The sequence below is a fragment of the Myotis myotis genome, unplaced genomic scaffold, assembly GCF_014108235.1.
Source record: "Myotis myotis isolate mMyoMyo1 unplaced genomic scaffold, mMyoMyo1.p scaffold_m19_p_4, whole genome shotgun sequence".
NCBI classification, from domain to species: Eukaryota; Metazoa; Chordata; class Mammalia; order Chiroptera; family Vespertilionidae; genus Myotis; species Myotis myotis.
The window spans coordinates 5,948,254-5,961,547 of NW_023416346.1; the positions used below are offsets into that span (position 1 = coordinate 5,948,254).

The following is a 13,294-nucleotide window of genomic DNA, read 5'->3' on the forward strand; positions in this document are numbered from 1 at the left end:
AGAGAAATAACTAACTCCCTTAGGGCGAGGGGTGGGAGTAGCCCGCGGGGAGATCAGTTTGCCAGGTACACACAGGCTCAGCTAGGCAGAGAGGTGTGGGGGAGGCCTAGACAACATTAGGTGGAGGTGGACACTTGGGTGGGGTACACACCTGAGGGGAGGCTGGAGGCATACAGGGAATGACACGCATGTGGAAATACATGTAGACACACACAGAAGGAAACACACAAAGGCATAGAGAGAGAGAACACACATCAATCTAGGTATCTATACACACACACACAAGCCCAGGATAACACATATGGGCATACATGCACACGTATACACTTACACATGCACACAGGCACCCCACCAACACACAGAGGATAAGGGAAACTCACACAAGTATGTATACCCAGACAAAACACATACCCACAGACAATGATGGACAAACCTAGATCAGCCACACACACATCTCCCGAACTCTAGCCCTGATATGTGTCCATCTATCCCCATCTACACACACACTGGGTCCGTACACCCCCAATCATTTGCCATGGGCACAACTAAAACCCACAATACCCACCTGGCATAATTAGTGCCCTTTGCACCACAGAGGCAAACCCAAACTAGGGTAGGGACACAGTAGGTGCCAAATGTTTGCCACATGAGCAAATGACCTTTACTAGTATAGTCTGGACAGAGGTGGGTTGTGGAAGCCAGTCCGTCAGCTCCTATTAAGATCCTGATTACAATGAAAGTACAAATTCATTTTAAAAGAATAATTTGTTGATTGTACCCAATGCTTAACTGAGCTGTTTACATGTAGTCTTATCCAACCCTCACAACAATCCTATGGGGTGGTTATTATCATTTCCATTTTACACATGAAGGGACTCAATAATTCCAATTCATTTCTAAAGGGTCATGTGATCCATACATTTTTCTTTTTTTTAAGAATATGCCAGAAAGAGGTCCCAGTGTGGCTGCAACAAATTGATCAAGGGGGATTGTGGCAGAAAATGGGGTTGGAGAGGTTAGCAGGGACTGGATGGGCCATAGTGAGTGATGATGTTGGACCAAGTGAGGTAGGTAGAAGATATAGCAAGAAGCAGGCAGATGTGGAGTCTCCTCTGCCTGCAGGATTTTCAGGTGAATCATCTACTTATCCATGTGCCCATTCTTCATTCATTAATTCATTGGCTTGTTTAAACAACGTAGTAATGGTGTGGGGTCTGGAATCAGAGTGCCTGCCTTCAAACTAAAAATGATCTTGACTCACTTCTAAGGGTGGGGTGGGGAAGAGACAACCTCCACTTTTGCATGTGCTATGACTTCTGCCAGGAATGTCCCCTGCCCCTTCAAAGATCATCTTTGATCAAGGTCTTCAGGAAGTCCCCTCTCCCACGACTCAGATTCCATCTCCTCTTCCAATAGACTCCCACAGTCGTCAAGGCAAATATTTCCAAACAATCCTCTACTTCCTCCTCCATTCCAGCCAGCTTTGGTCTCACCTCCAGGCCTCTGCTTTGGCCATTCCTTGCCCCTCTCCCCTGGATGCCTTCTCTGCCATTTCAGATCCATTTTCTCCACTTTCGGGAGCTACCCAAGAATCAGGTATTTCCCAATATTTCGAAGTATGTGGTCCCCAGTTTTTTGCTCAATAACTGGAGCAAACAAGTTGTGCTGGACATATGGTGCCCTCTCTGGGGAAAAGGAGCAGCTGCAGGTCTACAGACCTTTCTGGCTCCTTGGGAATCTGCCACCAGACTGCCTCTTCCCAGGGGCCCCATTTCTAGGTTCCTAGTACTTGTGGACCCCAGCATCATTCCCTTTCCCCAGGTGGTTCAATTTCCAGAAATTAATTTTTTTATAGATTGTTTTACAGAAGAATGAAGATTCCCCCCAGGAGTATCTCAACTCCTTGAGACAGAGGTAAGGCTCTTCTGTACTGTCTCCATCTTCTCCAGCAGGAATTGAAAAGAAGTGGCTCCAAGAATGCTTTTGTTGTTGTGTGTACCTCTGTTTATAACTCACACACACATATCCATGTTGCCCTCATGTGAATGCGTGCACATACACACCTCTATAACTTACATTGTTACGGTGCGCACACGGTTGTAACTTCACATTCACTGCACATCCACTCGACACATCCTTAATTTTTGCACAGACCCATAGGTCTGCATATCACACATACACAAAGATATGTGCCTCACACTACACACACACAAACTTACACTTTCTTGCAAACACAACCCTCTCTCACACTTTGTATTAGCAACCAGAACCCCTCATTTTGGCTTATTCCTCCCAAGATGATTATTTATCAACTTTGTCTTCATCCCAACCCATCAACTGGTCCATTTTATACAAGAGGAAATCAACCCAGAGAACTGAGTATCCTGACATACTCTGGGTGTCACAAATCTTCCATCTGAACCCTCCCTCACAGAGGTGCCCCTCCACTCACAGCACTGAGTCCTAAACTCTGCTCCTGAGAGGGTGCTTCAGAAATGTTCAGCCCACTACCTTTCGTGTCTTTTTCCTCCTTGGTAAATGGGGATAATAATACTGACAGTCACAATTTCATTGTAGATTAAGTGAATTCATGCTATGGAGACTTAAAATACTACCAGGCATAGAGCAAGTGCTCTCTAAGTATTAGCTATTACCATAATTATGATGATTCTTATGCTTTGTCTCATTATAAGGGCCCCACATTCATAAATGTTAAATCAATGAGCAAGTGCTAAGGGTATTAATGTCTGGGTTTGTTCCCTTCACTGTGGAGACAGGTACCACTCCAACTCCCCTGCTTTCCTATACCCAACGGTATCCAGGACTATTGTTAGTATACAGTAGGTGTTGAGAAATGTTGAATAAATGTTCAAAGGAAAGGGTCACTTACTCTGAGTCTGTTCCCTTGTTCAGATGTCCTCTCCTTCTACCAGCCCTCCTCCACCCCAGATGCCCGGACTTAATTCTAGTATACAGTAGACACTAATAAGTGTTGAAGGGATGAACAAATGCTAACAGGAATATGTGTCTGCGTTTGGGCTCCTCTTGGCAGATGCTGACTCTAGCTTCTCTTTGCCCCCGCTCCAGCTTAGAGCACCTCATAGGCACTTCCTCCCCCTCCTCCAGAGCTATTTGTTGCCGCTAATTGTAGCCTTGGAGCTGAGCTGTTGGGAGTGGGTGGGTGCAGGTGCTGGTGCAGCGGGGCGCCACCCCAGCCCTGCCTCTGCTGTCTGCTGTTGTTTACCGGGATTGATGTGGAATTTGCCAGCCCAGAGGCTCTGGTGGGTGGGAACCTAGAGAGCTTTAGGAGGTGGGGAGATGGATAACAAGCACACCAGCCAATCAGAAAGTGCCTGGCAGGGCGAGCAGCCAAACAGGAAACCCATAACATGGAGCTCTGCAGAAGGACATGCTGGGTGACCCCTGGCACTGGGGGGCAGGTGTGGGGGGCAGACACTGGGGCTTCAGCAGCGGTGAATGGATGGATACTTGCCTTCATTCCTGCCAAACTGGCCACAGTGGAAAATACAGTTTTCCACAACAGGTCACTATGACATGCTGTGCCCTAGAAGATGCTATTGCCCCATTCTTGAGGAAGAGGCTGGTTTATTGAGGTCTGGGAAGCCACAGGGTCAGAATGGAAGAGAGGTGTTAGAGCTCCTCATCCTCAGGGTCTTCGCAGGCAGGCGCGTGTAGACATGGCCGCTTCTCCTCCACCACCAACTTTTGCCCCTGTAGCAACTCGCACTTTGCCAATGGTGTCCCCCAGAAGGTCACATTCTTCTCACCTTGACCTTCCACGATGCTAATAGTGGGCCTGAAGCATTAGGGAGGGAATGGAGGAGAGAAGCTCAGGGAAGGCAAGAATGCATTCAACAAACTCTTATTGAGTGCATACTATGTGCCCAACACTATTTTTAACTGTGAGATATTGGGCAATTTCTTTACCTTCCCTGTGCCTCACTTTCTCTCATCTGAACAATGGGAATAATGGAAACAACAACAATAATAATAACACCCACTTCACTGGGCTGAGGATAAATAAGTTACAGAGTGGTGTCTGGTACACAGTAAGTGCTTAATAAATGCCAATGATTGTTACTAGTTGACATTAGCTACCTTCTCTTTCATCCAAAACCCTTTACATTTCTCTCCCCACTGCCCACTGGAAAAACAAAACAAATGCTTTGCCCTAGCATTCAGGGCCTTGTTGTTGTGCCCAAATCTCTGCCCCAAGGCAATGTCTGTCTCTTTTCCTCTTTATCCAGACTCAGTCTCATGTCCAGAATGGTCTTTGCTTGGATTATTTCTCCCACTAAGCAAGCCCTCCATTCACTCACATCCTGATTTTCTCAATCACCCCTTTCTCCATTCATTCCCTCACTCTGTCAAGTCCTTCATGCCTCCACTTAACACCCCTAATGCATCTTTAGGACCCACTCTAAACCCCATAGCTAGAGACCACTTTCCAGATTGTAGGCCTTCCATGAGATGGGAACAAGCCACTTAATCCAGTAGTTTGATGCACGCTATCCTATATAATAAAAGGTTAATATACAAATCGGCTGACCACCAGGGGGCAGATGCTCAACACAGGAGCTGCCCCCTGGTGGTCAGTGTGCTCCCATAGGGAGAGTGCTGCTCAGCCAGAACCCAGGCTGATGGCTGGCAAGCACAGCGGCAGTGGTGGGAGCCTCTCCCACCTCCGCGGCAGTCGGACACCTCCCCGCCTCCAGGGCTCCTGGACTGAGAAAAGGTGCAGGCCGGGCTGAGGGAAGCCCCAACCCCCTGCCCAGTGCACAAATGTTGTGCACTGGGCCTCTAGTGTGGAAATAAGAAGGGATGCGTGGGTATTTTAACCCTCTCCCACACCTGGGCTACCCTGGCCACCGGGAAATACTTTGAGTGACTGATCACCTGTGTCCAGGACTCTGTGTACACAGTCTTGATCCCTTTATGTCAGGGGGGGCCTGATCAGTTTCCTAGACCCAGGTTGAGGTGGCAGGCCCTTTCCCACATACCAAGCATTCCTCATATGCCTTCTATAGGGACCTGTCTACCTAAATCTCTTGGGAGATCCATGAGATCTGGGATGTGTGTGTCTGCAACTGTTGCCAAAAAGGCCTTAAAGTATCTGGGGGCAGTGAGACATTGAGTGAGACACTGAGCCACCCATGGAGGCATGGGTGACTGAAGGAGTAAGTGAATGGAGGCATGAGTGACTGAACAAGCCCATCAAAGCATGGGTAACAGAGAGCAGAGCAAATATAAACAGGGAAGACTAAGTGAATGGGGGAATGGCCGAGTGACTGAATGTGTGACTTACGGGCACAAAGGCTACTAACTCTCCCATCAATATCTTCTTTCTCAGCTTCTTCTTTAGTTTTCCCCACTTCCTGAAGCTGAGAAATGGCACTGGGCAAGGGAGGCACCTTAGGCTCAGTGGTAGAAGTCCTGGTTGGGGGTAGCTGACTCTCCTGCCCTGAACGCTGACATAGCGGTATCATTGCCCCTTCTTAGGCATACTCTGCCTCTTCACTCACGCGTAGTTGGGGAGATGGGCCTTGCAGAGGCGCTGGCGGGAGCGGGTGGGACTGGGTCCACACGCAGGTGTGCACAACCCCCAGGTACTCCACTCTGACCATGAGCCGTCCACTGCAATGAGAAGAGGGAGTCAGAATTAGTGGTTTCAAGGGGTTAGTGAGAGAGAGGCTGCAGGGACACGGGGTCCATGGCAGAGAGTCAGAAATCCCCATCGCTTCATGGGCTGCCCACCCTCACAGCACAGTCTGGGGAGCACTCACACGAGCAGCGATGGATGTTGTAGCAGTACCGGATATCCTGTTGATCCCCAGCACAGCGAAGTCCAGTTAACTTGCGGCCAATGCAGTCCCTTACGCGTACCTGCTGGCCTTGGATCTCCTGACATTTGATTTGTGACATCTTCGGGCGGGTGCACGTGTCCCATTCCTGCCACGGCCCCCACTCTCCATTCACTGCAGAGACAGGGGTAGCAGGGGCTCGCACCAAAGAAGAGAGCCAGCAAGGAAGTTGAAAGGAAGGGATGAGTGCTGGGGGGCAGAGTGGCGGTGATTAGTTCTGGGAATGGGTGATCGGAGGCGGAACTAAGGCATCAGGGACAGGAGTGGAGGGATTTAAGGCAAGACCAAGGCATTAGTAGCAGGAACAGGGCAGCAGGGAAGGGTGGGGGGCTTAGGCATGGAAATGGTGCATCTTGAGGTGCTGACCAGGGCATCCCATGGCTGTGTTGCAGATGTGGGTCCGCGTGGCATCACCAGCACAGAAGGGGCCCCCGTGCTTGGGCACAGGGTTATTACATGTCCGTCGTTCCAAGGTCTGACCCAGGCCACAGGTCACCGGGCAGGGACTCACTGGGCCCCATGGCCCCCAGCCTCCAGCCACTGTTGGGGGGGAGAATAGGAGTGAGGAAAGGCCACTTCAGTCTCCCTGCTTCAGCTCTTAGACCCTTGAGGCAGACCGTCCCCAAAGAGGTACATGGTCACACAGTTTCAGATTTAGCCCATGAAATGGCAGAGCATCTGTGTCCGAATCAAGAGCAGAGTGCCAGAGGCCTTATCCCTATGTACCTGGGCAGGGTGGCAGGCCGCTGCAGCCCCGCTGCTCATACGCTAACCCTGAGCATGGCTTCCCAGGAGGCTTTGTGGAGGGCTCAGGCGCGGTACACGTGCGGCTCCGTCTTTCCATAGGTGCATTGGGGCCACCATGGCAGGTGCCTGAGCAGGGGCCCCAGGGGCCCCAAGCAGCCCAGGCTCCGTGTGCTGTGGGGAGGGGTAGAGAGAGGCCAAGTGAGGTCATGCATGCTGAAGTCCTCCTACACTGGCAGCTCCCTTTATAACCCTCAGAGCCACCCGGGGTGTCTGCACCCGTGCCCTGTGGTTGCCCTCACTCACTGGGGCAGACCTGCTTCGTGTCACAGGCCTCTGACTCCTGTGCCAATCCTGGGCAGGAGCCCCCACACTTGGGAGTGGGATCATCACATTTTCGATGACGGGTCCGGGTCCCTTTGGAGCAGGTGACAGAGCAAGGTGTCCAGGGCCCCCACTTGGACCAGCCGCCCATCTCTGTGGGAGAGAAGAAAGGGGCACAGGATGGAGGTGGGGGTGTCATTCAGGGGTGCTCGCTTCCTCTTGTAGCCCACATCAGCTTATCCTGTCGCCACGTTCTCTGTCACACTTGGTCCACCATCATTGCTCATCTGGAATCTTTCAGTCACCTGCACATGGAACCCTCTGCTTCACCCCTCACCACAGTTTGTCTTCCTCCTGACAGAGAGGAGGTCACAACCCAAGTCAGATCACGTTTCTCCGCTGCCCATAACCCATATCAATCAAAATAAAAGCCAACATCCTCACCCTGACCCACTAGGATCAGGCTCCCTCTGACCTCACCTCCTACCACGATCCTCCAGCCACACTCTGCCTCCTCCTTATAGCCTCACACACATCAGTCACGATCCCACCCTCAGGGCTCTGTCCCGACTGTTCCCAGGGCTGGGGAACGGGCAGTGCGTGGCCGCCTTGCTGCTCCTCCTCACCAGGACAGCACTGCTGGTTCTCACAGGCCTGCAGCTGCCACTCCAGGGCCCCAGGCTGCTGCTTCTCTGGACACTGTCCACCCCAGCCTACGCAGCGCCGGTGCCGTAGCTGGGAGCCCTCAGTGCAGGTCATTGAGCAGGGGGTCCAGCTGGACCACGGTGACCACTTTGGGGACCTGCAGAGAGAAGCACATATGCCCCATCCATGAGCTGGCAAGGACAGTGTACAGGACTGGTGAGTGTGGGCAGGCACAGGCGGGGGTGTGGGAGAAATATGTGTGAAACAATGAGAGTACCTACCTCTTAAGGATATTGGGGGACTAAATGGGAAGATATGAGCATACAGTAAGTATTTAATAAATATCATTTACCTTCACGATCAGAGATCTGGAGCTACCCCTGGCAGCCCCCCAAGGACAGTGCCAGGCATGCAGTAAGCAAATATAAGGACGAGGGGCCCAGAACTGCTGTCAGAAACCCACTGGGCAACCACTGTGCAAATAGGAAGTGCTCAATGAATGTGAAGTTGTCATCATAATTAGGCCCTGGAGCTGCCCTTAGAATTCTCCAAACTCTCCCGCCTCCATAACACATCTGTATACAGTAAGCACTCAATATAAGCTGTAGTCACAATTAGGGGACTTGAGCCACCTTCAGAAATACCTGGGCTGCACCCCACCCACCATGCTTCCAGTGTGCAGGAAATGCTCAGTACACGCAAGCTGTAGGAGTGGTTCTCAACCAGGGGTGATTTTGCAGCCCAGGGGACATTCAGCAATGTCTGGAGACATTTTGGTTGTTGCAACTGCTGTGGGGAGTTGCTACTGGTACCTAAGTAGAGGCCAGAGTTACTACAAAACACCCTGCAATGCACAGGTCAATCCTCCCCCCACCCTGCCCCAACCAATAATAATTTTCTGGCCTCAAAAGTCCATAGAACCGAGGCTGAGAAACCCAGAGCTATGGTCACGATCAGGGCCTCAGAAACACCTTTGGGAACCCCAGAGAAGGAAAGAGTCCAGTTCTGGGTCACCCTGCACAGTCCTTCCTGCCCCCCTCTCCCCCAAGCCCAGGGTCCCCCTCACCTGCATGGCTGACAGAGCTTGCTGCCAGGCTCCTGGAAGGCATAGGCAGCGTTGAGACAGCAGTCTTGCACACGGACACCTCCGCCCAGGAGGCCCTTGCACTTGCCTGAGGACTCCTCATACTGGGTGAAGCAGAGGACGGGCTCTGAGCCTGAACCAGGGTGGGGGGAGGAGGGATGGTCAGGGGTGTTACTGGTGGGCCTGGGCACCCTGGGCCAGCTAGGCTCACCCACTCACCTGTGGCCGGCAGGGTGAGAAGCAGCAGCAGTGGCGGCAGCAGCAGCCAGGAGGTCTGCGCTGGGGTGGGCATGGTGAGCACTGAGCTCCTGCAGCCCCGCCTGGCTTTATGTGCGCTGGGAGTCAGTGGGAAAAGAGGAACCAGGGGCAGGGGAACTGGGAGGGCAAAGGGCAGCAGTGGGGAGGGGGGAGGGCAGGACTTTTCAGTTCCCACCGCTCCCTTGTCACCTCTGCCTACGAGCCACCTTCCTCTACTCACCTCTCCTTACTTCTGGACTCACTCTCAGTCCTCCTGTTTTGTTTGTCACTGTATTCCCACACCCCATGCCCCACCTAGCAACCCTTCAGCACTCAATCAATGCTCTTTGAACAAATTCTAGTGAAGGGAAATGGAGCATTGGACTTTGGAGCAAGACCAACTTCCTAGTTGTGTAACCTTGGGCAAATCATTGGAACCTCTCTGAGTCCGTTTCTTTCTTTTTAAAAAAATGTTTTTATTGATTTCAGAGAGGAAGGGAGAGGGAGAGAGAGAGAAACATCCATGATGAGAGAATCATTGATCAGCTGCCTCCTGCACACTCCCTATTGGGGATCGAGCCTGCAACCCGGGCATGTGCCCTTGACTGGAATCGAACTGTGACCTTCTGGTTCATAGGTCGATGCTCAACCACTGAGCCACTCAGGCCGGGCTGAGCCCTGTAAAATGCATACTTTCTACCATGACAGGATCAGTCTCATGGCACCGGTGACCAAGGGTGAGGTGACTGCATGCCCAGGTTGTCCCTCCTCATAGGGTGGAGTGGGCATTGAGATCATTGCTTCATTCTGCATCCTGACTTAACCCACCCTCCTCTTTCCTGAAAGAGAGGTCCCCTGTGGTCAGCATGGGGAAGGGAGTTGAGCTTAAGGGAAGTGAGAAAGGGAAGTGACAAGAGTGTGGGGAGGATGCAGGAGTGAATTGGAGATACCCAGCCCCAGGGGCGCAGCTGGGGACACCTTCAGGGCCTGCGGAGGGGGTTGGGAGGGAACCAACCGGCCTGGTCATGTTCCAGCAGAGAAAGTTGGGTAGGTGACACCCCCCTCCCTGAGCCTACATCATAGGGTTTGTTGCGAAGATTGGGAGCTAAGGTTTTTTCAAGTCCTTAACAGTGCCTGGCATATAGTAGATGATCTGTTTGTTAAATACATTTATCCAACATTTACTGTGCACCTATTGGGTATCAGATGCTGTTCTCGGCACTGGATGTAGCAAAGAATGACAGCCCCAAATCCTGGTCTTCAAGAGGCTTACACTCCAAAAGAAGACACAGATAATAAATGTCGCTTCCCTCACAGAGGCCTTCCCCAGGTACCCTTTTTATATGGCACCACAGTCACTCTCTAATCCAGTGGCTCTCAAACCTTAGTGTGCATCAGAATCATCCAGAAGGTTGATGAAATCATAGATGGCTAGGCTGCACCCGTTTCTGTTTTTTTTTTTTAAATGTATTTTACAGATTTTTTTTTTTTTTTTTTTTTTTTTTTACAGAGAGGAAGGGAGAGGGATAGAGTTAGAAACATGGATGGGAGAGAAACATCGATCAGCTGCCTCTTGCACACCCCCTACTGGGGATGTGCCCGCAACCAAGGTACATGCCCTTGACCGGAATCGAACCTTGGGACTCTTCAGTCCACAGACAGGCGCTCTATCCACTGTAGGTCTGGAGTCAAGAATGTGCATTAAAATTTTTCTTAAAAAAAAAATCCTCACCCAAGGCTATCTTTCCACTGATTTTTAGAGAGAGTGGAAGAGAGAGGGAAAGAGAAAAATATTAATGTGAGAGAAACACATCAATTGGCTGCCTCCTGCACGTGCCCTGACCAGGGTCCGGGCCAGGGAGAAGCCTGTAACTGAGGTACGTGCCTTGACCGGAATTGAACCCAGGACCCTTCAGTCTGCAGGCCAACATCCTATCCACTGAGCCAAACCAGTTAGGGCAAAACACAAGAAACTTTTAAAGTCACCATGAGGTGTCTAAGAAAGGTAGCAAGGCCACGTCCTCTGCATTCAGAGGGAGAAATGCATCCCCCAACTTAAAACAAAGTAAAAGAAGTTGATTTGGTCAAGGTTAACGTTAAAACAGAACTTTCTCAAGAATATTAATCTTGTTTTATGGGCGATAAGGTGTGTTGACATTGAGATGTACTCTGTTCCTTGGAACAGAAGCCTGTCTCAGAGAGCGTGCTTTGAACAAAGAGGGCTTGTTAGCATTCCAAGACTTCAGACAGCAGCGCTGTGTTAGCCTGTGAAAACAAATTCAAGAAACCTGTACTTCTGCTTTATCTAAGCACCCGTTGCCTTGGTAATAATGCCCTGGTAATAACTGATATTCCCTTTGTTTCTAAGCTGTATAAACACTCATAAAATTCCCTGTGGAGGGGGATCATCGGCGCTTTCATCTCTTCTTGTATGTTTGGGCAATAAAGTGACTGCAGATTTCTTATTTAAACAAAGAGAAAAAGTCTTGTCTCGGTAATTATTGCACTGCTACCTTGTATGATGTATGTATCTGTTTTGTTTGTGGCCCTCACTCAAATACCAGCTCCACAAGGGGAGGGATTTTTATTATTTAATCTTCACCTGAGGATATTTTTCCATTGATTTTTAGAGAGAGTGGAAGAGAGAGGGAACGACAGAAATACTGACATGAGAGACACACATCGATTGGTTACCTCTTGTATGGTAGGAGGAGGCTGCAATTGAGGTACATGCCCTTGACCAGAATCGAACCCGGAACCCTTCAGTCTGCAAGCCAATTGCTCTATCTACTGAGCCAAATCGGCTAAGGCAGTGGTCGGCAAACTGCGGCTCACAAGCCACATGCGGCTCTTTGGATCCTTGAGTGTGGCTCTTCCACAAAATACCAACTTCTGCGCATGGGCCACGAAGTTTCAATTGCACTGTACGTGTGTGCCCGCATGTGGTATTTTGTGGAAGAGCCACACTCAAAGGTCCAAAGAGCCGCATGTGGCTCGAGAGCCGCAGTTTGCTGACCACTGGGCTAAGGCAAGGGTAGGGATTTTTGTCTCGCACGCTAACTGCTGTGTCTGCAGGGCTTAATAAACATTTTTTGCTGAATGCGGAAATAAATGAAATAAACAAAACTTTAGAGATTCTGTGAAGTGCTAAGAGGAAGAGTCTGGGTTAGAGAGAAAAATGTGTGCATTAAGGGGGTTGGGGAATAAGCAGCGTCCCCAGGGCCTGGATTGGACCAGAGTTCCTGAGAAGAAGGAAGGGAACCCAGGTCAAGTCCCAGGGGGAAGTCCAGCATTTCAAGTTTGGGAGAACTGAGGGGAAATGGAGCATGGGGCTGAGGAGGAGGGGCCTGCGGAGAATAAGGACAAGCAAGAGAGGACTTTCCCATAGGCCTGGCTCGTTTGGTCTGTGTTCTCATGCGGTCGCATTCAGTCTGTCATTTTCCCTTACTATTTTTAGACATAGTCACACACGGTCCTGGATTTATGGCCTCTCCTGTAGTCTCTTGCAAAAAGGCTCACATACATACTGGATCACGTGGCCTCTCAGACAGTCTCTCAGTCACTCACTCAAGGAGTAAGTTTCTGTCACCGATTCCCAGTTTTATGACTGTCTCCTACTAACAATTCATACACACGATCATATCTTTTTGTTGCTGTTAATCCTCACCGGAGAATATATTTTCCATTGACGTTTTAAAATATATTTTTATTGATTTCAGAGAGGAAGGGAGAGGGAGAGAGAAATAGAAACATCAATGATGAGAGAGAATCATTGATCCACTGCCTCCTGCGTGCCCCACACTGGGGATCGAGCCCGCAACTCAGGCATGTGCCCTGACCAGGAATTGAACCTGGGACCTTTCAGTGCATGGGCTGAGGCTCTAACCACTGAGCAACCGGCCAGGGCCACGATCATGCCTTATAGCCTGTCTCATTTGGCCAATATGACCAATATTTACTCACACCAGTCAGTTTTCCACATGCAACAGAGTCAGACCTATTGATAAGATGTTTCAACCACACAGGCCGCCACTGGCTTCTCAGGAAGTTTCTTCACACACACAAAACCACCCTCTCCTACCTCTTCACACTCACGGCCCCACAGTCTCTGGTTATAGCTCAGAGTCTCACACACATACATAATCACACAGTACCTCAGACATTGTCTGCCGCCCTGTCTCACATTTCTTCTCAAGCAGCTTCCAACATACCAGTGTTTGATTAACAGCCTTTAAGAAAGTCTCTTGCAAAGTTTTACACATGCCCATGCAATCGGCTTCTCAGACACTGCCTCAGTCACCCATTCAGTGTCGGCATCACTTTCCCTCGGTCAGTTTCTGACATCTGTGGTCACTAATTCACAATTGGTACTAGGCTC

The 13,294-nt window shown here is 50.3% G+C and overlaps 1 protein-coding gene across 1 annotated transcript; it reads right to left on the reverse strand.

Moving 5' to 3' along the window:
* Positions 1 to 3,586: 3,586 nt before the first annotated feature.
* LOC118654456 (complement factor properdin) lies at positions 3,587 to 9,087 on the reverse strand. The gene is made up of 9 exons (XM_036305780.1): positions 8,899 to 9,087; positions 8,662 to 8,812; positions 7,577 to 7,752; positions 6,933 to 7,103; positions 6,609 to 6,800; positions 6,249 to 6,422; positions 5,805 to 5,996; positions 5,544 to 5,655; positions 3,587 to 3,817 (listed from the first exon to the last, which is right to left on the reverse strand). Exons 1-9 carry the CDS (start codon positions 8,969 to 8,971, stop codon positions 3,652 to 3,654), a joined length of 1,407 nt encoding a protein of 468 aa, XP_036161673.1. The 5' UTR covers positions 8,972 to 9,087; the 3' UTR covers positions 3,587 to 3,651.
* Positions 9,088 to 13,294: the final 4,207 nt, after the last annotated feature.